Consider the following 23,892-nt stretch of genomic DNA (forward strand, 5'->3'; position numbering starts at 1 on the left):
CCCAAGAGCACTCATTAGTGATAGAGGAACGCACTTCTGCAACCGGACTGTGGCTAGTTTATTGAAGAGATATCACGTGACGCACAAACTCTCCACTGCATATCACCCGCAATCGAATGGCCAAGCTGAGGTCTCAAATTGAGAAATCAAATCCGTTTTGGAGAAGACAGTGAATCCTACTAGAAAAGACTGGAGTTTGCGCTTGGATGATGCACTGTGGGCATACAGAACCGCATTCAAAACACCGATTGGGATGTCCCCATATCGGTTGATTTTTGGAAAACCATGCCATCTGCCTGTCGAATTGGAGCATCGAGCCTACTGGGCTATTAAAAATTTCAACATGCAGATGGATGAGAGTGGAGCGCACAGGAAGCTGCAGTTGCAAGAACTAGAAGAGATACGCAATGATGCATATGCAAGCTCAAAGATTTATAAAGAAAAGACAAAGGCCTTCCATGATAAGATGATCTCTAGACGGGTGTTTGAAGTCGGTCAAAAAGTTTTGCTGTATCACTCACGACTTCGATTATTTCCAGGTAAGTTGCGTTCTAGATTGATTGGCCCGTTTGTTATCACTGATGTCTTTTCTCATGGTGCAGTGGAAATAAAAAGCTTAGAGACTGCAAAAACATTCAAGGTGAATGGCCAACGTTTAAAGCATTATTTTGAAAGGGCCAAAGCAAATGAAGAAGAGGATGCGCATGATCTTCAACTTAATGATCCGCCACAAATTGATTGAAATCACGGCATGCAGTCGAGCTATAGACTAACTGCAAATTTAGCGCTGACTGGGAGGCAATCCAGTGTTTCTTTCCTTTTTACTTCTGCTCGTTTTTTATTTCGTATGCGTTATTTAGTCTTAATTTTATGTTTTTGTTACTTCTTGTTTTGTTTTTTTTTTTTCGAAATTTTAAAAAATCCAAAAATTTTATTTTTTGTGTCTCGCTCGATCCGCAGGATTTTACGGATCGAGCGAGCGTGTTTTTGCTCGGGGCAGTAGAGTATGCATTTTGGTCTCGCTCGATCCGCAACATCTTACGGATCGAGCGAGCACTCTTTAAGTCGGGACAGTAAGTTGGAGTAATTGGTCTCGCTCGATCCGCAACATCTTGCGGATCGAGCGAGAATGTTTTTTGCCTTAAATACGCAGATCGCTTCCTTTCTTTTCTTTCTTTCCTTATTTCTTTCCCCTCTCTCTCGTTCAACCTCCCTACACCTCCCTAATTCTTGCATCTAAATTTCCTCTATCGTAATTCTTGATTCAATTTCTCTCGCAGGGATCTCTCGGACGCACCGCTCTACCTCATCGGAATAATATTCTCCGGTCACCTTCTCCGACATCTCTATCGTCGGAACTTTGCTCAATCGCCGGTCCCCGTTCGAAGTATTTTATCATCGTGGGTTGTTTTTCGTCGGGTTGCAATTCTCTGTTGGCATCTCCTACATTAGTTCATCATTGTTGTTCTTATATTCTTCAAGGAGTGACGGATTCTTCTTCGCCCACAAGGTGTTCGACAAATTATCCCTACCACTACTACTCTCATCTTACTACTCTTCATGGGTCCTAAACCTGCACGGCAAAAGGGCGAATCTTCTTCTCGGGCCGCTGATCGTGTTTATCAAGAGTTTGTGGGCCACTTTGTTAGTTAAGCCGCTCGTAATAGATACTTCAAAGCCAAGGTGAGTCGTTTACCCATCCCTGAACGTGGCTTTGAGGCAAATTTGGCCTACCCCAAGATTGTCCATCCTATTCATGACCGTGGGTGGACGAAATTCTGCGAGGACCCTGTACCAGCTGTGGTGCCGCTTGTACGGGAATTCTATGCCAATGCAGCTGAGCGCACTGATAGCAAGGCATTTGTACGGGGGAAATTGATCTCTTTTCTCCCCCATGAGCTGAATGCCTTGTTAGAAATACCGGAGGTAGATGACTCGCTCTACCAAAGCCTGCAAAACGGTCCATTTTTGACCGAATTACTTGATCAGCTAGCGTTCCCCGGTGCTACATGGGTCGGGCCCGCTTCTATACTGAGCTTCAAGGAGCGGTTCTTGCGTGTGATACCTGCTACATGGTATGGCTTTGTGATTCGGCGTCTGATGCCGATCTTGCATTCTAGCGAATTCAGTCTAGAACGCGCCACCATTCTTTATGCACTGGAAGTCGGCGCACCCATTAACGTGGGACGGATTCTGCATAGTGAGATCCACCGGTCCATCCATAATATCACACTGGGTCTCTACTTCCCCACGATCATCTCCTGTCTATGCTTGAACGTCGGTGTTGCAGTTAGGAATGATGAAGAGTGGTTGTCACCTCAGCGACCACTCGACTCCGCTTTCATCGAAGCAAAGAGGGCACACGGTGCTAAGCGCTTTATGAGGGATGGCCACTTCCAGCCACCGCAAGCTCCGCTAAGACCACCACCACCTGCTCGATGATCTCAAGCTGACGCCATCCGCGAGCTTACAGCTTTTGCCCAACATCATAATGCCTACAATATGGTAGCGGCGCATAATGCGCAGGCTTTGGATGCTTTGTTGCGTAATCTGACGATCCATCATGGACTTGATCCAAGTGCCGTGCCAGCCGCTCTGCCGTACCCGCCACCCTTCCCATTTCAATACGCTGCCCCTGTCCTTCCTCCGGAGGCTGAAGAGGAAGATGCCGCAGACCGCTAGACCAGGGGAGTCCCGTTTTGTGTTTTTTGCATTTCATTCTGTTTAGTTATGTGGTTGTGTTCTTTTGTTTTTTCTGCATTGAGGACAATGTATTGTTTAAGTGTGGGGGGGTTGCATTACATGCATTTTGTTTATATTGTTTCATTGTTATATTCTGTTTTGTTGTTATGCATCGTATTGCTGTTATGTTCGTTTGTATTGTTCAATTACATGAGTTAAGGATGATTTCTAGTCTTCTTAGCCTATGATGATTTAGTTGAAAAAAAAATGGATTTTTTTTGAAAAAAATTTAACTCTTGATTGGATTTGAAAAACCGTAGGTTGTTTGTTGAATATTCTTAAGCACACATGTTTAACCAGTGAAATGTAGTGATGTATGAGATATCGTGGATGTCTGTTGGACCATTGCACGACAATAGGTGTTTGTGAAACCTGATAAAGTTTGAATCTTGATGATTTTTTTGATATGACATAAATGATCTTGGGCTCACCTAAAAAAAAAAAAAATAATAACAAATATACAACTCCATTCGGGCCTTGACAGGATTGAAATCCTAAAAGAGCAAGATCAAGGCTAAGTATGCGGATAAAATGGTGTTGATGCTCCATCCAGGCTATAGATGAGGGGATTGAAATTCTAGTCCTGTATTTGTTGTAGCTAAGTTGCGGGTAATTATTGGGGCTATTGCAATACCGGTTGCAAAATCCGGAGGTGCGTAATTATTCTCAAGAAAGTTGTGTTGTGTTGAAGGATTGTTAGGAGGAAAGTTCTTGATGGTGTAGCTTACACTGAGTTGTTAATAGGTCGGCGAACAGTTTTGAAACTTTGTCTTTTGAAGTTGCATGTAACTGGGGTAACATGGCACACACTCACATTCGCATTTGACTGAAGGTGTATCATTGATAATTGAGAGTTGCTATGAATTTATTTTTAGTTAAAAGCGGTTTTCTCTGAGGCTATGTTTGCATGATTCATCCTTGCTTGTGTTTTTGTTCTGTTTCATTTTGTTTTGCATAACTTGCTCGAGGGCGAGCAAGGTTCAAGTGTGGGGGTATTTGATAGTTGTGTTTTTGTTGCATTTGTTAGTATCATTTTAGTGTCGTTTAGCATGCATTTATATGTTTTATTTTAGCATTTTGTTCATTTTGCATTTTCAGTGTTTGCATGATGGGACTCTTGTTTTTATGGTTAGGTCACTTATTTTGCGGATTAAGAAGGAACCCCGAAAGAATGAAGATTTGAAGCAAAGGAAAAGCCGGGAATTTTCTGGGAAGCATCTCTCGCTCGATCTGCAGAAGTATGCGGATCGAGTGAGCGCACACATTATGAAGACAGTAGCCTCTGCATATATCTCTCGCTCGATCCGCAGAATGTTGCAGATCGAGCGAGAGCCGTGTTTCGGGAAAATTTTTTTATTTTTGGCAACTTTGTTAATTTAGTTCCTAGCCTTTATTAGACTTTTATTCTGTTTTTATTAACTTTTATCAGACGTTTTGGAGGGAGATGGGAGGCTAGGGTTGGTTCTTGAAGATTAATTCCTAAGTTTTATTCTTTTCTTTGAATTTTTATGAATTTTATTATGAATTGTGTTGGCTAGTTTTTAATACTTGGTTAAGGAAGACGAAACCCTTGATTAATTTACTCGTGAGATTTTTGTTTTACAGAGTTTGATTATTGTTGAGTATCAAGTATTATTCTGATTTATTTCATGATTGTATGTTTGATTATTAGATTGATCACCTGATAATTCTTATATATAATCTAATGCTAAATTAGAGTTTGAATCCGTAATTGTTCGAATTATCTGATTTGCGAAGCAACTACAATTAATAATCGTCCGCTTGTGAGGTTATGAATTGTAGGGATAATAATTGACTAGGCTAAATTCATCCGCTTGTGTATGAGTTGTCTAGATTTATCAGTTTTACTAGTTTGCATGCTATCATGAGTTTAAATCTAATCGCTTGTATTGGGTTGATTCATTGTTAAGGGTTATCTTAGAACGCTTGTGTCTAGTTAACTAAGATTAAGGTAAAACAGGGATTTAATTTCCAATGATGAATATTCAACGTGATTAAAAATTTTTAGATAATCGACGATCGAACGAATGAAATCAAGGGTGTAGTTGACCGAAACCAAGTCTCGTCTCCTATTTAATATTTCCAATCTTTATTTAATTTTGCATGCTAGTGAATTTTAGTTGCTTAAATTTCTTAGTAGTTAATCCAAACTTGAAAACCCCCTATTTTATTTATTTAGAACACTTTTAAATTTACCTTTCCTCGTGGGAACGATCCCTATTCACACTACTACATTTTTAGTGATTATCTGATTGAGTTGGGTAATTTGGGCATACACGATAAGAGCGACCATGGATCGGGATCCCAGGTTGGATCTCAGGCTTCTACTTTTCCACGACAGTAGCCAGCACCATAGAGTTCTTCTGGTTATCGTCCACAGTCTCAAGGGAAGGTATTTGCTCTTTCTCAAGAACAGGATACTGAGGGAAGCGATCGCATGTTGGCAGGTACCTTTTTGTTATATGGTATTCCTGCACTTGTCTTAATTGATACTGGAGCATCGCATTCCTTTATTTCTAGTCTCTTCGTTAAGAGACATAGATTACCTTATGTATCATTAGATATAGATTTAGTTGTATCTACTCCGCTGGAGCAGGAGATAGTAACTAAGCGTCTAGTGATGGGTTGCCTTCTAGAGTTTGAGGGTAATACGTTATTGGCTAATTTGATGATATTAGCGATGACAGATTTTGACTGTATTTTGGGAATAGATATGCTGACTTTGTATCACGCTAATGTGGATTGTTATCAGCGTCTGGTACAGTTTCATCCTGCTGAGGGTGATAGCTGGTATTTTTATGGTGAGGGTGCGCGACCTCCGATGCCATTTGTTTCGGCTCTGAAGGCATGTCATGTCTTGGAGTCAGGTGGGGAGGGCTACCTCATCTATGCAGTTGATATGTTCATGAGTAGTACGGGTATTGATCAGCTACCGATAGTCAGTGAGTTTCTTGATGTATTCCCTGATGAGATTCCTGGTTTTCCTCCGGTTCGAGAGGTTGAATTTGGTATTGATCTAGTACCAGGAACTACGCCTATATCCCGAGCACCTTATCGTCTGGCGCCGTCAGAGATGAGGGAATTGAAACAGCAGTTACAGGATCTGCTTGATAAGGGATATATTCGTCCGAGTGTTTCTCCGTGGGGAGCACCTGTTTTATTTGTCAAGAAGAAAGATGGATCGATGCGATTATGTATTGATTGCAGGCAGTTGAATCGTGTCACCATCAAGAATAAGTATCCTTTGCCGCGGATTGATGATCTTTTCGATCAACTACAGGGTACTTCTGTCTACTCCAAGATAGATCTGAGATCTGGATACCATCAGATGCGAGTACGGGACTCAGATATTTCTATGAATGCTTTTAAAACCAGATACGTGCATTATGAATTTCTGGTTATGCCATTTGGTTTGACGAATGCACCGGCAGTCTTTATGAATCTGATGAATCAAGTATTTCGAGAATATCTGGATAGATTTGTCATCGTCTTCATTGATGATATTCTTGTCTATTCTCATGAAAAGGATGAGCATGCACAGCATCTGAGGATTGTGTTGCAGACATTACGAGATAAGCAGTTGTATGCAAAATTGAGCAAGTGTGAATTCTGGCTTGATCGGGTAGTGTTTCTCGGTCATGTGATTTCTAGTGAAGAGATATATGTTGATCCTAGTAAGATAGAGGCAGTGCTGAACTGGTCTCATCCGACGATGGTTGCTGAGATTCGTAGTTTCTTGGGTCTAGCTGGTTATTACCGTCGGTTCATCAAGAATTTTGCACAGTTGGCCAGGCCTTTGACACAGCTTACACGAAAAGATGTTGCCTTCATTTGGACTTCGGATTGTGAGGAGTCATTTCAGAGCTACGTAGATGTCTTACTACTGCACCGGTGCTAGCTCTACCATCTGGATCAGGAGGATATGTTGTCTATACTGATGCCTCTGGTCATGGGTTGGGTTGTGTTCTGACACAGCATGGACATGTTATTTCCTATGCTTCTCGACAATTGAAGACGCATGAGAATAATTATCCAGTACATGATCTCGAGTTAGCCGCCATTGTATTTGCACTCAAGATCTGGAGGCATATCTTTATGGTGAGAAATTTGAGATATTCACGGATCACAAGAGTTTGAAGTATTTATTCACTCAGGCAGAGTTGAATATGCGACAGAGACGCTGGATGGATCTTTTGAAGGATTATGATTGTGAAATCAAATATCATCCAGGTTCTGCTAATCTTACTGCTGATGCCTTGAGTCGGCAGGTGAGACTTTCTGCACTTCAGACTAATGAAGTATCTCATATGGTTCAAGAGTGTTGTTCATTGAGTTTTATGCTCAAGCACAGAAAATGGAGGAATGGAATTCGATTGTATACTATTTTATCTAAGCCAGCATTGTATTCTCGGATCAGAGATGCTCAAATATCTGATGTTAAGACTCAGTGTTTGGCACGTTTAGCCAATGGGGTTAATACATCTGGATTCCATTTTCAGGCAGATGGATTATTGTGCTTATCTAATCGAGTGGTTGTACCTAATGTTGCGGAGCTCAGGAATGATATTATTTCTCAAGCTTACAGGAGTCGATTATCATTTCATCCTGGAAGCATGAAAATGTATAAGGACTTGCGAACTAAATTATGGTGGAAGGGGATGAAGCGTAGTGTGTATCAATTTGTTTCTCGATATTTGGTTTGTCAACAGGTCAAGGCTGAACACCGACGACCAGGTGGATTACTGCAGAATCTTGAGATTCCCGAATGGAAGTGGGAGCACGTGACTATGGATTTTGTCACCCACTTACCTATGACTTCACGTCAGTGTGATACTATCTGGGTCGTTGTTGACCGTTTGATGAAATCAGCACACTTTATTCCTTACAACCGGGAGTATTCTTATGATCACATGACACACTTATATGTCCAGGAGATAGTGCGATTACATGGGATTCCAGTAAGCATATTCAGTGATAGAGACCCGCGATTTACCTCACGTTTCTGGGGTAGTTTTCAGCAGGCGTTGGGTACCACTTTGAGTTTGAGCACTGCATATCATCCGGAGACTGACGGGCAGTCAGAGCAGACGATTCGTACTTTGGAGGATATGCTACGTTCTTCTGTTATGGACTTTGGCTTATCTTGGCAGGATCAGTTACCTTTGATCGAATTTGCCTACAATAACAGTTATCATCGTAGTATTGATATGACACCTTTTGAGGCATTGTACGGTCGACGGTGTCGTACTCCGTTATTCTGGGATAAAGTCGGGGAACGACAAGTCGAGGGTCCTGAGTTGGTGCAGCAGATTGTAGACAAGGTGGATTTGATCAAACGGAGGATCAAAATTGCTCAAGATCGACAAGCCAGTTATGCTAATATTTACCGCAGGCCACTTCAGTTTGAGTCTGGTGAATATGTATTCTTACGAGTATCACCTTTCAGGAAGGTGATGAGATTCGATGTGAAAGGCAAGTTGTCTCCTCGTTTCATTGGGCCTTTCCAGATACTGGAAAAGATCGGAGATGTTGCATATCGTTTGGCGTTACCGCCAAATCTTTTCAGTATACATAATGTTTTTCATGTGTCGTTACTTCGACAGTACATAGCTGATGAATCTCATGTGATTCAGTCTACTGATATTCAGCTAGAGCCAGATCTGTCTTTTGTTGAACGACCACTCCGTATCCTAGACAGGAAGGAGAAAGTTCTTCGGAACAAGACTATACCACTTGTGATGGTACAGTGGCAGCGCCGAGGCGTTGAAGAAGCAACTTGTGAAACCGATAGCCATATGCGAACAGAATATCCTGAGTTGTTTGCTTTGTACTTTTGATTACCATATAAAGATGTAATTACAGTTGTTGTAATAAAACATGGTTTGATGTTTTATATTGTTATTTTAATTTGTCTTTAGATTTTATTTCGCGGACGAAATATCTAAAGGTGGGGAGAATGTAGTAACCCAGATTCCATTTTAAGATAATAATATGTTAAACATGATTAAGGATTAGTAATTAACCAATTTCGGAGTGTAATTGGACTTCAGAAGAAAATTTGGGCTTTTGACTTTGGGCCGGATCGGAAGCTCCGAACCCACATTGGAAGCTCCGATCCCAGCCATTTCGGAAGCCGATCGGAAGCACAGAGAACGGAAGCTCCGATCCAGGAACGGAAGTTCCGATCTCCAGCTGCCAGCAATGCTCGATGACTCAGCCGCGAGTTTTGACAAGTGTCGAACGGAGGGTAGATCGGAAGCTCCGATCGTCGGATCGGAAGTTCCGATCCTGGCGTGTCAAGCATGCACGCAGTGAGCGGATCGGAAGCTCCGATCCTGAAATCGGAAGTTCCGATCCTGGCCGGGAATTTTGCCTATAAATAGGGCTTGTCTGATTTTATTTGAATTACAAATTCCCGAGTTTCTTTCTTTAGTTATATAGTGTGAGTTATACACTTGAGGGCCCTATCGGTTATAATATAAGTTCTGGAATAACCAAGGTGTGGTTATAGTCATCCGGGACTAGCGACTTCAAAGGGCTTACTACGGACGAAGGTATGGTCCGAGAATATATTTAAAGTTTTGGGAGTACTTATTAGCTTAGTTAAGGCTTATAGAACTTGTGTAGTGATACGGTAAACTTTTGAATATAGACTTGAAACTTAGGATCCTACTATACTTGAACTAGCCTAGAGGTACGTACACATTGACTGAGATTGCCAGCGAGTATACATGTTTATATGTTGCATTTTATTTGGCATTATTATATGACATGCGATATGATTTACCGCTTTCTTTATTCATTTATCATGTGCATATACACATTGAGCCTATACCTTGTTATACCTAACTATAGAGCCGCTCAGTTTTATATTCGATAGTCTGTCACTGAGAGTACCGCAACGGCGGGGGCATTTATGTCTGACTACTCTGGTGTACTAGATGAGTGTGGTTGCACCCAGAGGTTGATCCGTGCGGTGGCAGCACTCATGTGGCGCCGGTACTGAGCATGACTTTTCAGATGACCCTTTACCAGTCATCATGTTGCATGCATCGTATATATATGTTTACTCATGTTTATGTACTGGGCGTTAGCGCTCACATCCTAGTTGTTATCTTGGACACCCTATTCCACGGGGCAGGTCGCAGGATGGACGGAGCTGGTAGTTCAAGGCAGGACTAGGGAGCAGGAGCTTTGAGGAGTTAATTATACAGCAGGATTCGATATAGCTGTATAATTTAAATTATTCGATATGGTTGTATCATTACAGATTTAAGTCTGAATATGTTTTACTAAGCTGATATGTAATTATGGATTAAGTTTCCGCACGTTTTACTCTGTTAAGCGTTATTGCTTTATTAAGTTTAATGCATGTTATTAGTTGTCAGTTAGTAGGTGATACCATGCAGGATCATTACATATATGTTCGTGAGATATATAGATCGATTTAATTCATATATACATTGAAAAATAATATTTTTTTATTAATCGAATCGGAGATCCGTCTCAGAAAAATTGACTCGTGAGACAGTTTTATATAAGTTTTTGTGACGTTGAATTGGTATCCTATGAGACGGGTCAATTCGATCCTTATTTGCATGAAAATAATAAATTTGACAAAAAAAAAAAATTAACAGGGTTCCATAAGTCAGGTCGGATTGGAGTTCCTATTAACAAAATTGACAACTCTCTCATACGGTTTGATAATAATATATAATAAATTTTGAGTGGAATATGTCGATAGTAAATCTTTTAAACTACTATGTTTTTAATCTATCATCAGTTAACAATGTAAAACATGAAAATGTTATATTGAATGATTTATAATGAATTATTCCAAATATTGAAAAATGAACAGTACAATTTTTCTCAAAGTATAAAGAAATAAGACACCATCAAAGGGCATCATAGCGACAATATCATTTCGCTTACTCGATTGATGAGTGTGCATGCAGAAAATCAAAAGTACCTCACTTAACCTTACTGAAAAATTAATGTTGGGAATTTTTTTTAATGACATATGAACCGCAATCGTTACTTTTCGATAAACACTGAATAAATCTCGAACTAACGCAATAGCTTGCAAACCATGTTATTTATGTTAATTATTTGACGGATTCGACGATCACATATATGTGTGTATGTATACACATGAGGAGGGGTACATAATTACACGAGTCTCGTATTGAAAGAAGCATATAGAAATTATGTGCATGATTATTGATTTCTTGTAAAATGGAAAGGCCTATGTTCCTCTCACATGGGCCTGTTCCAATTAACATTTAGATGTGTACAATATCATCTATATTTAAATCAACAAACTATATATACTTGAAATATCTCTAACCTAAAGTATCAAAAAAATAAAATAAATAAACATCTCAATTTATTAATTAGGTCACAATTTTTTATATATATAGAATACGTTTAACAAGGCTTATATAAGAATAGGCATGACTAGACATGGCCAAGGGCCGGATCTAACCATCGGCCCTTGGTCAACAGGTTTGACCTAGAACAATGATCGGTCCGGTTATTAGGCGATCTAGTTACGGTTTATGAGTATCAAACCCATCGACCCGACAGGCCAGTATTTTTTTAAAAAATAAAAATTATATATATATACACACACACATATATATATATATGTATATATATATATATGTGTATATAGTTTTTTTCAAGTGCCCACCTACCATGCCCACCAATGATGTGTCACTATTCTATAATGAAATCCGAGTGAATGCCATATAATATAATGATTTAATAGCTTTTTTTTATTTAAGATGATAAAAATTGAAATTATATATATATTTTTATTTAATAAATGTAATAGATTTTTTGTTGAGATAATGAAATATTTGATAGAGTTTTTATAAGTTCAATTGTGAAAACCTTTTTTTTAATTTTTATTATTTTAAAAAAATAAAAGGGTCGGCCCGAACCTGACGGTTAACCGGACCAAAACAGTCAGTTCCACGATCCGTACCGGAACCGGCCACGAGCGGGCCGGTTAAGAGTTGATATTTTACCGACCCAGACCCGAACCAAACTCGGCCCGTGGCTAAGTCTAGGCGTGACAAAGAGGCGAGTCGAACCAAACCCGGCATACGACTCATCCCATCAAATCGATGGATCTAATTCGATTGAAGTCGCTAGAAATTTTATTTTTAAAAACTTAGTCATTATATATAATAATTTTTTTAAAAAAATAATAAATCTATATACCCATAACAAAATAAAATTATAATTATATTTTGTTTTAAACACATTATTATAAAATAAAAATATTTTAGTATTAAAATATTAGGAGCTAAAATTAGGAATTAAAGTATACATTATTCAATAAATAAACTATATAATTAGATTCTTAATAATATACTAGTTTCGGTGGCACACACGATACATATACGTAAAATAAATGATATGATATGTCATGCTAATCAATAAAGTTTTTTTTTTGACGGTACTAATCAATAAAGTTGATGATATAATATTTTCATGAAAAATACAATATTTTTGTGGAAAAAAAGAAGGAATTGGGAGAACAAAAAAATTGAAAGTAATTACCGACTTTGAATCGTGAGAACTGGATCGAGAAAGCAAGTAAAGTAAAAGTTTTACCTTTTCTTTCTTTGTTTTAGGCATTTTATCGGATTTTTTTATGTGCTTTTGATTATTTTTTATTGCTCCGATCCTCTCGATCTTCAGCCTTCGTCGTCCTTCGCCTTTTTTACAACCCTAAAAAATCAAGGCATTTGGATGAGGAACTGTGGTTGACGGATTTCTTTTAGAGAAAAACGGTTTTTCTTTTCAAATTTCAAATAAACTTGCTCCGTGATCCAATCATTATCTAAGTTGTTCGAAGAAAAAGAAGGATGATATTTGAAATTTGTCATACCATCGGACCAAAAAGAATTACTATCCACTTCTCAGCCTTAATAAAATATAAAAGATGTATATGTATATTTATAATATATTGTAGTGATCAGAGTTCCGTTTTATGCGATTGAAATGGTGAAACATGATTCACATGTCGTTTATATGTGGAAAATAACTTAAAAATCAATTCTGAGATATCCGAAAATGGTTCGGGAAGTCAATTGACCCGAGTAGTTCGGATTCAGCCACACTAGTTCGGAAGCAGAGGGTCAGTTCGGACCATCGGAGCTTCCGAACTCCATCATACACACACCTATATGAGGTGTCAAAAAGATGTTGACAAATGACAAGTTCGGTCCCTCCGAAGGGGATCGAACGATCCGTACAACAGTTGTCCAGTGAGGTGTCTAAGTGTAGTTGATGCGTGAGATGCATGTGAGATCGAAGCGTCTGAAATGTGAGATCGGACTGTCTGGAGATGATCTGAGCTTCCGAAGACAGGCTTCCAGATACGTTTCAAGACATGTAGGATTAAATCTTCAAAGCTAAGGTTCGGAGCTTTCGAACTCCGTATATAAATAGACCAAATATTTTTTATTCTAAGTGCATGTTTTAGGTGTTTGGTGTGTGTTAGTAAATATTTTGAGTGTTTTTAGTCACATTCTCGAGGGCCGGGATGGTTACTAATTAAATAAATCATGGGATTAATTGGAATTAAAATATGAAGTACAAGCTTCGGAACCATCAGAGAGTTTGGAAGATCCGAAGTCTAGTTCGGAAGCATCGAACCAGGGCCTTGACAAGTTCAAAAACAGGGCAGTTCAGAAGGTCCAAACTCCCCCACTTCGGAAGCAACGAAGTATGCATTGTTGGTTCGGAAGCAATGGACAGTTCGAAAGTTCTGAACCCATGATCAGAACATCCGATCCCAGTCCAAGCCAGTTGTTAATGAGATGTCCGAACCAAGGTGATTCTCAATTGCATGCAAGTTTCGGAAGATCTGAACATGGGTTTGGAGCGTCCGAACCTAGACACCCAGATATGTGTCGGGCATGCAGAGTTTGGAACGTTCGAACCCGAGTTTGGAGCTTCCGAACTCTGCCTTTAAATAGGGGTCCAAGACTTTATTTTCAAACCACATATTCAGTCATTCCTTTCTTGATTTAGTATAAATAAGATAAGTCTTCACTGGTGTTAGTTGTTCTTTGTTTATTCCTAGCTTTAGAAATGCATCATAAAAAATTATGTCAGTAGAGCTTTCGGAGTTCACCAATACTTTATTCACAGAGAAGTTAGATATCTGGACTGAGATGATTATCACATCATCATTCTTAACTTGTGGGTATTTGAATTTTTCATTGCTGAAGTATAATTGTTCATGTATCTTATTGATTTCAGACGCGGGCTGAGAGGTGTAAGCTGACAGACGTGAGAGAAGGTTCTTCCTCAATAGCTCTTAGAAGATTTTTTCCCGCATTCGCCATGTCATCACGAGCTGGCCCCGTATTTATCACCGCAATTACTCCTCCAATGGTCACGTGTTCTTCCCAAAGATCTTTAGGATGCATGTCGTCTCTCCTTGTTCAATCAACTTCTCTATTTCAGCTCGCAAGTTGTGGCAATCTTATGTCGTGTGTCCCTTATCTTTATGGAAATCACAATATTTGTCATATCGTTGACGATTTGGATTTTTTTCATTGGGTATGGGGGGGGGGGGGGGGGTTGTTTAGTAAGCCTTGTTGTTCAACTATAATAACAATGTCGGACAAACATGTTTTCAATGGAGTGCACTGAAAGTGGGTGCTATAAGATGTTTGCTTCTCCTCTTCACTCCGTACTTCTTGTATTTATTCTTCTCCTTTTTTTTCCTCCGTCAGGTTTTTTCTCTCGTTTTCTCTTCTTGATATAACTAGGTTTCATAGCTTCTGCTACACAGGTATACTCCCATGACCTTTCTAACAATTCTTCTAAAGTATTTGGAGGTTTTCTCGTTATTGATTCTTTGAGTTTCCGATGATGGAGATTATGCTGCATAATACCCGTCAGTAAGTCATGATTAACGTGTGTAACCTCATGAATTTCCTGAGTGAACCACTGTACTAATTCTCTCTCACTTTCTCATTCTTTCTGGACTATCGAGAATAAGTATACCGTTGTTTTTGGATACTTTCGATTAATGGAAAATTGGTGAAGGGAGCGTTCTGTAAGTTCCTCAAGACATCCTACCATCTCAGAAGGTAGCTTGTTGAATCATGTGAGAGCTTGTCCTGATAGAGTAGTTCGGAAGATTTTACAGTATGCAACGTCGCTGATGTCATAGAGATCAGCCTTTGCGTAGACTGTCCAGAAGATCTTGCGTATCCCCGTAACATTAAATTTAGGTAGGTTTGTTATTGACTCTTGTTGGCACTTGGCAGTACCTCCGCCAAGATAGCGGTGGTGAACAGACTGCGACGAGCGAGCAAGATGGCTAAGGAGCCCTTATCTCCTTTGGCACAGTGCAGCTCCCTACGGAGGGGTGGTGTGTGACTATCTTCCACAACTTTTCGAAGTTCGGTCCTTTTTCATGTTCACATGAGGCACTTCGTTAGTTCTGACGACCTCGTTTTTCCTATGGGAACCTATCGTAGTGATGAGAATGCACGTCTCCATCTGGTGGACCCTTGTTCGCACTACCCTCCTGCTGAGCCACCAGGTACTGTGCCATAACTTCAGCTACAACCCTGGTTTATGCATCCTCCAACAAGGCCTTCAGGACCTCTAAGGTGATTAGGAAATCCTGATTTTTTCGGGAAGCTGAAGGTGGGTGACCTGGTTCCTCTTGGGTGTCGCGAGCTGCATGTGATCGTGTTTGCATTCTTAGTGATTAGATGACTCTTTCCCACAGTCGGCGCCAAACTGATGCTCCCTAAATAAGGGACTCCAAGTGACCAGTCAATTAGGTTGAATAGTAGCTTTGGGAGACCAAATGCTCCTTATGTGTATAATCCAGTAAAATTTCGATCGTCACCCGTGTCAAAAAATAAGGTTAGAGATGTCAGGGGATGCCCTGCGAAAACTTTCAATGTTCAAGTCAGTGATCATCTCAAAATATGTACTAACGAAAACTAAATAACTTTTAAATCATATATAAAATAGGCAGGACAATCAAGAAGAAGGAAGAGCCAATTTAGACAGAGCAAAACATAGAGAGATAAATTTTCATATTTTTCTTCTGTATCTGTTTTAAATTCCTCCGAATCAATTCAAGTTTTTGTAATTCAATCTTTCAATATTTTTGTATTTCATTCTTTCAAGTCTATCAATAAAATTATTCTTCGATCAATCCATCTGTTTACTTCTATGGGATCATATATATATATATATTATTCAGCAACATGAATTGATTAATTTGTATATCAATGTCAGTGAGAAGAACTGATGATTTTGTCTGAAGCAAAAACCTGCCTCATGCATTTCTATGAAAGTGTGCTATAGGAGAAACCAAATTCGCACTTGTCAAGAGATACGTAAGAGTGAATTTTACATAGTCGAAAATTGTACGTGTGATACGTGCTTTTGTACGATGAAATGTTGGAGGTCTCAAAGAACAAAACCAAAATCCCCACCAATCACCATCCGACGCTAGCGGCAGTAAAAGTGGTGGAGGTGAATCTGGCGGCAGTGGCGATGGGGATGCCGCCGGCGGAGGAGGTGGAGATATATCCGTGACAGTTTATTTAAAAACAATGTTTATTGCATGCTAGCTAGCTACTTGCTACGATACAATAATAACTCCACATTGTTTCATTGGATTTTTTTATACTAACTCAAAAACTAATAATAATCTTATGATTGTGGAGAAATACAAAACGGAGATTTGTATTTTGAAACTTGTCAGAGTAATTACTAATTAGAATACAAGTCCTATCTTTGTTAGCAAACCTATACAGCTAAGTAGTTTTTCTTTCATAAATGAATTTAGATAAGAATTTAAGATCCAAAATATCTGGTAAATCTTTTAATCCAAACATCGCACAATAATACAATCAAATTATTTCTAATTTTTAAAGTCATAAATTTCAAAACATCCCATTATCTCCTAGAGTAAGATTATTTTTTTGTTTTTCCAGTCAATTATGAGCCTAAATCCAAAATTCATATTCTTCGTCAAATGCCTTGATCCAAATGAAACACGAGGCCGTTGGCAGACGAATCCACGTGTTGCCTAAATTCTTGGGCCAACCTACTTTAATAATTTATGCCATGAACTATGATTGATTGGTTTCTAGAAAATATTTGAGGATGTTGAACTAATTTTTTTTAAAAAAAAAAAGAATTTATGTTTTGATGTGTTTGATCGTACAATGAATTAAAAAAATATTTGATATTTTCAATTTATTTTAAGTGGATTTGTATGGATTTGAAATCCCAATAAAATTAATCAATTCAAATGCAACTTAAATTAATTTTTTTTAGCAAACTTAAATTATTATTTTTAAATATAAATTTTTTTAAAAGGCTTTCATTAAACTACCATAATGAATTTTAGCTTTAAAATTAGTTAATTTTTAAAAATAGCCTCAAGTTCCAAAAATGACCATTAAAATATATTTTGTGTTTAGCCTTCTTTTAAACTTTAATTTTTCTATAGAAACACAAAACACATATTAAATTTCAAATGAACCGTTCATAATAAAAATCTGAAAGTTTATGCAAATAAAAATCTAACGACTAACATATAACAAGGCATTTTCTACCAAAATTAATATTTATTAAATAAAAAATAAGTTAGTATTTTTTTAAAAAAATAGTAAATTACAAGCAATTCTTATTTTAGATGAGATAGTTAACAACTTAACGGTGAATTAAAACTTTCATTTTTTTTCCTTCTTTTCATCTTGTAATTTTGTCATTTTATATGTGTTATCAAATTTCGATTTTAGTAATGTACTTTTTTATATATATATTTGGTAATTTTAGCTTTTTTTTTTATTTAAAATGTTGATGTGACAGTATACATATCAACATTGTATTAATTTTATAAATGAATTAAATCGCTAAAGACAAATATATCGGAGCCAAAAAAAATCCAAACAATTTTCCCAAAATTTATTTGAAAACCAATTAATTCGATACATATTTATAATAAAAAATAAATTTTAACATAAAAAATAATATTTTTTATAAATTTTATTGAAGCCAAATCTGTATCACCAAATAATTTCTCAAAAAGGTTGACTCTAAAGGGACCCCATTTCATATGAGTCAGAGGCTCATTGGTCCATGCGGAGGGTAAATCGAGGGATGTGCACGAGCCGCAGGAACCTGAAAGAGGGAGCACATGACCCAATCTCCAGAGCATACCCCACAATATTTCAGCAAAAAATATGCTCCACACGAGAATCGAACCCGCAAAGCTGGGGAATTTCTTCCCACCTCACCTCAGGCCTTACCAACTCGCCTATGCGTTGTATCACCAAATAATTTGATCCGCGACACGGACGAGTAATAGATGTATTAAATTTATCCAAAAGTATTAAAACACCACCTTCCATCAGCTTCGCTGTAAGATCTGTATCTCCTTTGGGCGAATCAAGAAACTTGAGCACTCGAGAAAATGTCGTCGCCTTGCGCCACCCTTTGCGAAATCCTGTTCGCGATCCTTCTCCCGCCGCTCGGCGTTTGCCTCCGATATGGATGCTGCACTGTAAGTTATCGGCCCTTCGATTCGTTCCGCGAAATGAAGCCTGTTGATCCAATTTTTTGCTTTTACTGATGAAATATCCTTGTTTTGAGCAGGTGGAGTTCTTGATTTGCTTGGTTCTGACCATTTTAGGGTACATTCCCGGGATAATTTACGCGCTCTACGCGATTCTTTGCGTCGATCCCGAGAGGTTCCGCAGTGACCAGTATGAGCAGCTCGCTTAGTACTTGTTGTTCGTGATATTTGTGTATTGCCGTGTTATTTATCGTTGGAATTTGTGGTTTGGAAAGGATTGTGCTTTCTCGGAATAATTGTGGATTTTGGTGTTGCGCGTCATCTGTTCGACATTTGCGACGCCTTTTTCATGTTCAATTCATGATAATGAATTGATGGATTTGTTTTTTTTACTTACTGTTTCAATGTTTTCTCTCAGTTTCCCTCGAATCCTTTGAAGTTTTTATCTTTTGCTTATAATTTTGATTTACAAAAACTCCCTTGAAACCTTTTAATTACTGAACCATGAAAAAGTATTGCTTTATTTCATATATGGATCGAAAAGATCCGTTTCACTTGTAAATATCTGTGACACCGTCTCCTTTGGTGTGCTTTTTCTGTTTGAAAATTTTTATGTTTTTCCGTGTTCAATTCAGGATATCAATAAATAGGTAAATTTTACTTTTTTGATCATGGTTTGAGTATTTTCTCGGATTTATTTAATTAAATAACCTTCGTTTAACCATGATTTTGAAATATAACCTCCTCTTCTGAATTTATTTAATTAAATAACCTTCGTTTGACCATGATTTTGAAATATAACCTTCTCTTCTGAATTTATTTAATTAAATAACCTTCGTTTAACCATGATATTGAAATATAACCTTCTGAATTTTTTTCCGGTGTTTTGTTTTTGTATTTCTTTTGAATTTGAAGGTTATTTTGCAAATTTTTTTTTAAGAAAAGTCATAAATCAAAAAATTTGGTTGATCAAGGTTAATTTTCAAACTCTCCCGTATTTTCTCCCAGCCTTTTCTTTTCATCCTCAAAGTTTTATCTGTTGCTTATGCATGAGCAGTCTGTAATCCCTGCAGCTAACTGAAAACTTGAGTTGAAGCTATACCACCATATGCATTTTTGGGAATTCTTGTAGGATAATGTGGATATGTTACTTCATGTTTCCAAAAAAACGAAAGCCTTTTTACAAAAGCTTATATAAACAAGCATTGCGACGTCCGATTAGATTTGCTGCTAAGGGAGATTCATTTTGTGACATCAAAATATGATGCTTGTGTTGTTGTCCTGTTGTTTTCAATCGTCGCCTTCTTCAAAGTTACAACTATATGTCATAAGGTATATAACCATGGAGAGTAAGCATAGGTGCAAGGCAATGCTATGAGCCTTATTGAAGGTGGGGTGGTGCCATGAACTGTATGTAATATCTAGGAATCCAATAAATGTTCTAACAGAAGATAGATGAGTAATAATGTTGATTCACCTTGGATGCACCCTTGATATATTGAAGGCGTGCTTAAATGGCGCGCGCGGTCTGAATTCAATGCACACTAATGCTTCATTGTTGAGGTGCAGACTTCATGAATTCTGGCTGGGATTCTTGCATTTATCTCTCCTATCACTGGTGTATTTGACACTCAACTTGTTCATCAAGTGTAACTTATCGTTCATTTGATCTCAAGTTTGGAACGAGGTTTGAAAACCAACAAACATAACAAAAATGAATTGTCTTGTCACTTGTAAGCATCTAGTACATCAGAGGTTGCTAGCGAGCACACAAATATTTATATAATCGACTCCTTCTGTTTCACACATTTAGATCACTCTTTCAATTATATAGTCTAGTTTTCATTAATATTATCTTTCCTACTCTCACATCCCACTCATTTAGGCTTTTTTTTCATCTGTCACAATTAAAGTCTAGTTTTCATATTATTCTTAGTTTTCTTACTCTTTTATGGATTTATTTCATTTAAATTAATATCGTTAACTACTTGTACAATTTATTTATTTTATTAAAATTTTCATTAAATTAAATAAGGTAAAAAATAAGAAATAGCTTTATAAAGTTTTATTATTATATTAAAATGTGTATTAAATAAGGAAAAAAGGATATTAAATTTTGATTTTCATGAAAAAATACAAGAAAAGAAGTATTTCGGACGTTCTAAAATCTATATCAAAAGTCAAAACATTATTTTGCATCTTTTGTGAAACTTACAAGTTACACCAACCACATACCAAATTTTCTACTTTCATTTTCCATAATTTTCCTATTCAATTTCTTCTTTACAAACCATTTAATACCTTTGAATTTCAATTCAAAAAATAATAACAATAAAACCTTTACATTTTAAATATAAATTAATCACATACTATTAAAATTTATTTATAATAACCTTGCTTACCCCATGGATAGATAGATGGAGTGATATATACATATACATTTTTTTAAAAAATAATAATAAATAAATAAAAAAACTACGCGTTGGATAATACAGCGACGGTGATCATTGCGACGAGAAGGTTTCACCGATGGACGGCGAGAAAGGAGGAGAAGCCGCCGCTGATTGGGCGGAGTTAACGGAGGAGTGCCTCTTCAACATCCTCTCCAGACTCTCTCTCCAAGACCGATGGCGAGGGGTGATGCGAGTCTGCAAGCCCTGGCATCTAGTCTGCAAAGATCCGTGCCTCAACTCCGTTCTCAATCTCGATGCTCACTTCGATTCCGCCACTGATTTGCCTCGGTTCTGGACTCCAGAATTTGAGCGAAGGATCGATAATATGCTCCGATCCGTCGTTGTTTGGAGCGGAGGCTCCCTTACAGAAATTCGCCTCAGCCATTGCTCTGCTCGTTCTCTGTCTTTGGTTGCTGAAAGGTATTCACATGTATTTCTTTGTCATCTTAAACGGATGGATTATCTGCATAATTTTTATTTTTTTTTTCCTTTTTTAGATTCAGTTGTTGGTAAATATTCTGTTTGGTGTATATTTGAACTGAGGATGATTGAAAGCTGATTAATTTGAGTTTCAGCAAAATCGTTGTTTTCTTTGTTGATGGATATTTATGTACCTTTTGTCGACTTTCTGGATGTAATTTTCAGAATTTCAGTTTTCATATTGATTGCTTTGTATCGCACGAACTTGCAAAAAGTCAAAATTGCAATAAAAAGTGTAACCTGCGCCATCCAGCCCATTAAATTGTTGAATGGAAGATCTACGCTGATAGATAGAAAACCTAGCATGAGTTATGATGCATAGCATCACATGTTGTGCTGCAATAGCTCACATTGTCCAAGATAAGAAAGGAGTTGATGGCTGGAGGCCCAATTGGAATGGTTCATCGGGAAGTTTTTGTTTCGATTTAAAAGTATTGCGATTTAAACATGTATGGTAATCAGAAGGCTTATAAAGTATGCATCATCTTTGTCTTTCGTGATAGCTTCTCGGCTGTAGCAGCACCCTGCAACTTTATGATTTATAATTTCTTTCTTCCTTTTAAATCCACTTTTACCTTGGAACATCGTTGTAATGTTGTAATTATGCGATGACGAGGCTTCGTTGAGTTGAATTTTAAGTATAACCAATGTTTATTACAAGCAAATGAAGACATTTAGTCCTTTTAGATTACTTGTGTCTTTTCACTGTAATGATTAACGAATTGTTGCTTTTTTGCCAACTTGCTCTTAGTTTTATGATTCAAAGTAAGCTAGAAGCACGCTTTCTTGTGACGAGTGAGTGTTGATGCTGGGTGATTTTCTCAATTTGTAACGTTTTCTTCTTCTATGTTCACGGTTTCACTAAATCTTAGAGCATCTCCAAGCAAGATACACAGGGAAGTATTACTAATCTTGGTGGTTGAAAGCTCTCAGTTGTGGCTTAAGTAAAAATACCAAAAGATACACTGAACGGTTTATCAAATTCTTGTTTGTCCTTGAATCTTTTCCAGGTGCCCGAATCTTGAAGTCCTTTCTATCAGGAGCTGTCCTCATGTCACAGATGAAACTGTGGCTGAAATAGCATCTGGATGCCCCAAGATCAAGGAACTGGATTTCAGCTATTGCCATGAAATATCTCACAAGTCTCTGGCTACAATAGGATCACGTTGTTCCCATATAAAAGTTCTAAGGCGGAATTCAATGAATTGGCTGGACCCTTCCCAGCATATGGGAATAGTCCCAAAAGACTATCTGAATGCCTGCCCGCAAGATGGAGATGCAGAAGCTGCTGCCATCTCAAAATATATGCCTCATCTTTTGCATCTTGAACTTCGCTTCTCAAAGTTGACAGCCAGAGGCCTTGCTTTGATTGCTGAAGGGTGTGCAAATCTGGAATATATTGATCTATCTGGATGTGCAAATGTGACTATTCGCGATATTGTAAATCTGACATCTAATCTGAAGAACTTGAAACATCTCAAGAAGCCCAACTTCTATATCCCAAGGACCACTGTTCATGCTGAAAGATATGGGCATTGGAATTTGTATGATGAGCGATTTCAAACAGATGTGTTCAGAATTTGATCCGACGGTGAAAGTATGGAAGGATAACAATTGTGTTACTGCCGAACTGCTGGCGCAACTAGTCACATGACCGGGACAGGACAACTCAGGGGTGGTTTATTCCGAATCTCCGATAATGAATGTATGTTAAAAATTTTCATATAATTCCATTTGTACCTCAGCTTCTGTTGAATGTTGTTTGTTTAGTTAGTGTGATTTGTGTAATCAACTTAACCTCATCTGTTTTCCTAGTGAAATAACCTTGTAAATATTCATTTTCTACTGTGATTACTTCTTTTTGTACCACTATTATTTTTTAATTTGAGTTCGAGCTCGAAATTTTAATCCTGCCAAAGCTGAATTATGAATTGATTCGAGCTCCATTTTTTCAATTTCATTTCATGGATGAACTTTATCAAGCAAATGCTCACACATCACCTTAATTTATTAATTTATGGAAAATTATGGAAAATAAGAATTTTTGTAAATGTTTAAAGTTTAATCTCACACTCCTCTCTTCTTTTGTTGGCATTCTACAAGATATACATGCATGCATACAAGTCAGTTTATTGGTACTAAAGAGCATTATGATATCTAATCGATCAATAATTTATGATATCGAGTAATCTTTACATCAGTTCACTTGCACTAAATAGGTTTTACAATAACGAGTCTCACTTCATTAGAATGATACCATCATGATGCTGAAGAGCTTAAAAACTACTGCAATAAAATTTTATCGATCATCCTGTAAGGACTTCAATATATAGCCTTCATAGTCTTAATTCACGAAGTGTCGAATTTATGATTTTATGATCTTCACGAAGTCGTTTTGTAATTTGTCGGTTTTAGAATCTATCGAAGTTGAAGAACTACATTATCTTCCCGAAAATGATATATGTTCATCTAACAATCATATCAAGTTCTAGCAAATATTCTGGGTTCTCTATCTTCTGGTTGCAAGTTTATGGAGACTCATAAATTTTCTTCCTAAAAAATTTGCTAGAACTTGTTGCGAATTTTATACTCGTAAAAAAGTATATATAAGTA

The 23,892-nt window shown here is 37.6% G+C and overlaps 1 protein-coding gene and 1 long non-coding RNA gene across 2 annotated transcripts; both read left to right on the forward strand.

Annotated features, from left to right (window-relative positions):
• The first annotated feature begins 18,196 nt into the window (after positions 1-18,196).
• Positions 18,197-18,667, forward strand: LOC140887423 (uncharacterized). The gene is made up of 2 exons (XR_012151844.1): positions 18,197-18,334; positions 18,427-18,667. It is a non-coding gene; the product is annotated as an uncharacterized lncRNA (long non-coding RNA).
• A 1,708-nt stretch (positions 18,668-20,375) lies between these two features.
• LOC140887422 (F-box protein SKIP1-like) lies at positions 20,376-23,120 on the forward strand. Its single transcript, XM_073294665.1, has 2 exons — positions 20,376-21,219; positions 22,290-23,120. Exons 1-2 carry the CDS (start codon positions 20,876-20,878, stop codon positions 22,861-22,863), a joined length of 918 nt encoding a protein of 305 aa, XP_073150766.1. The 5' UTR covers positions 20,376-20,875; the 3' UTR covers positions 22,864-23,120.
• Positions 23,121-23,892: the final 772 nt, after the last annotated feature.

This window comes from Henckelia pumila, chromosome 3, assembly GCF_033568475.1.
Source record: "Henckelia pumila isolate YLH828 chromosome 3, ASM3356847v2, whole genome shotgun sequence".
Classification (NCBI taxonomy): domain Eukaryota; kingdom Viridiplantae; phylum Streptophyta; class Magnoliopsida; order Lamiales; family Gesneriaceae; genus Henckelia; species Henckelia pumila.

Coding starts and splice junctions, on each gene's coding strand:
- LOC140887422 (XM_073294665.1), top strand. CDS start 20,876: ATGGACGGCGAGAAAGGAGGAGAAGCCGCCGCTGATTGGGCGGAGTTA. Junction 21,220..22,289: donor CTGTCTTTGGTTGCTGAAAG/GTATTCACATGT, acceptor AATCTTTTCCAG/GTGCCCGAATCTTGAAGTCC.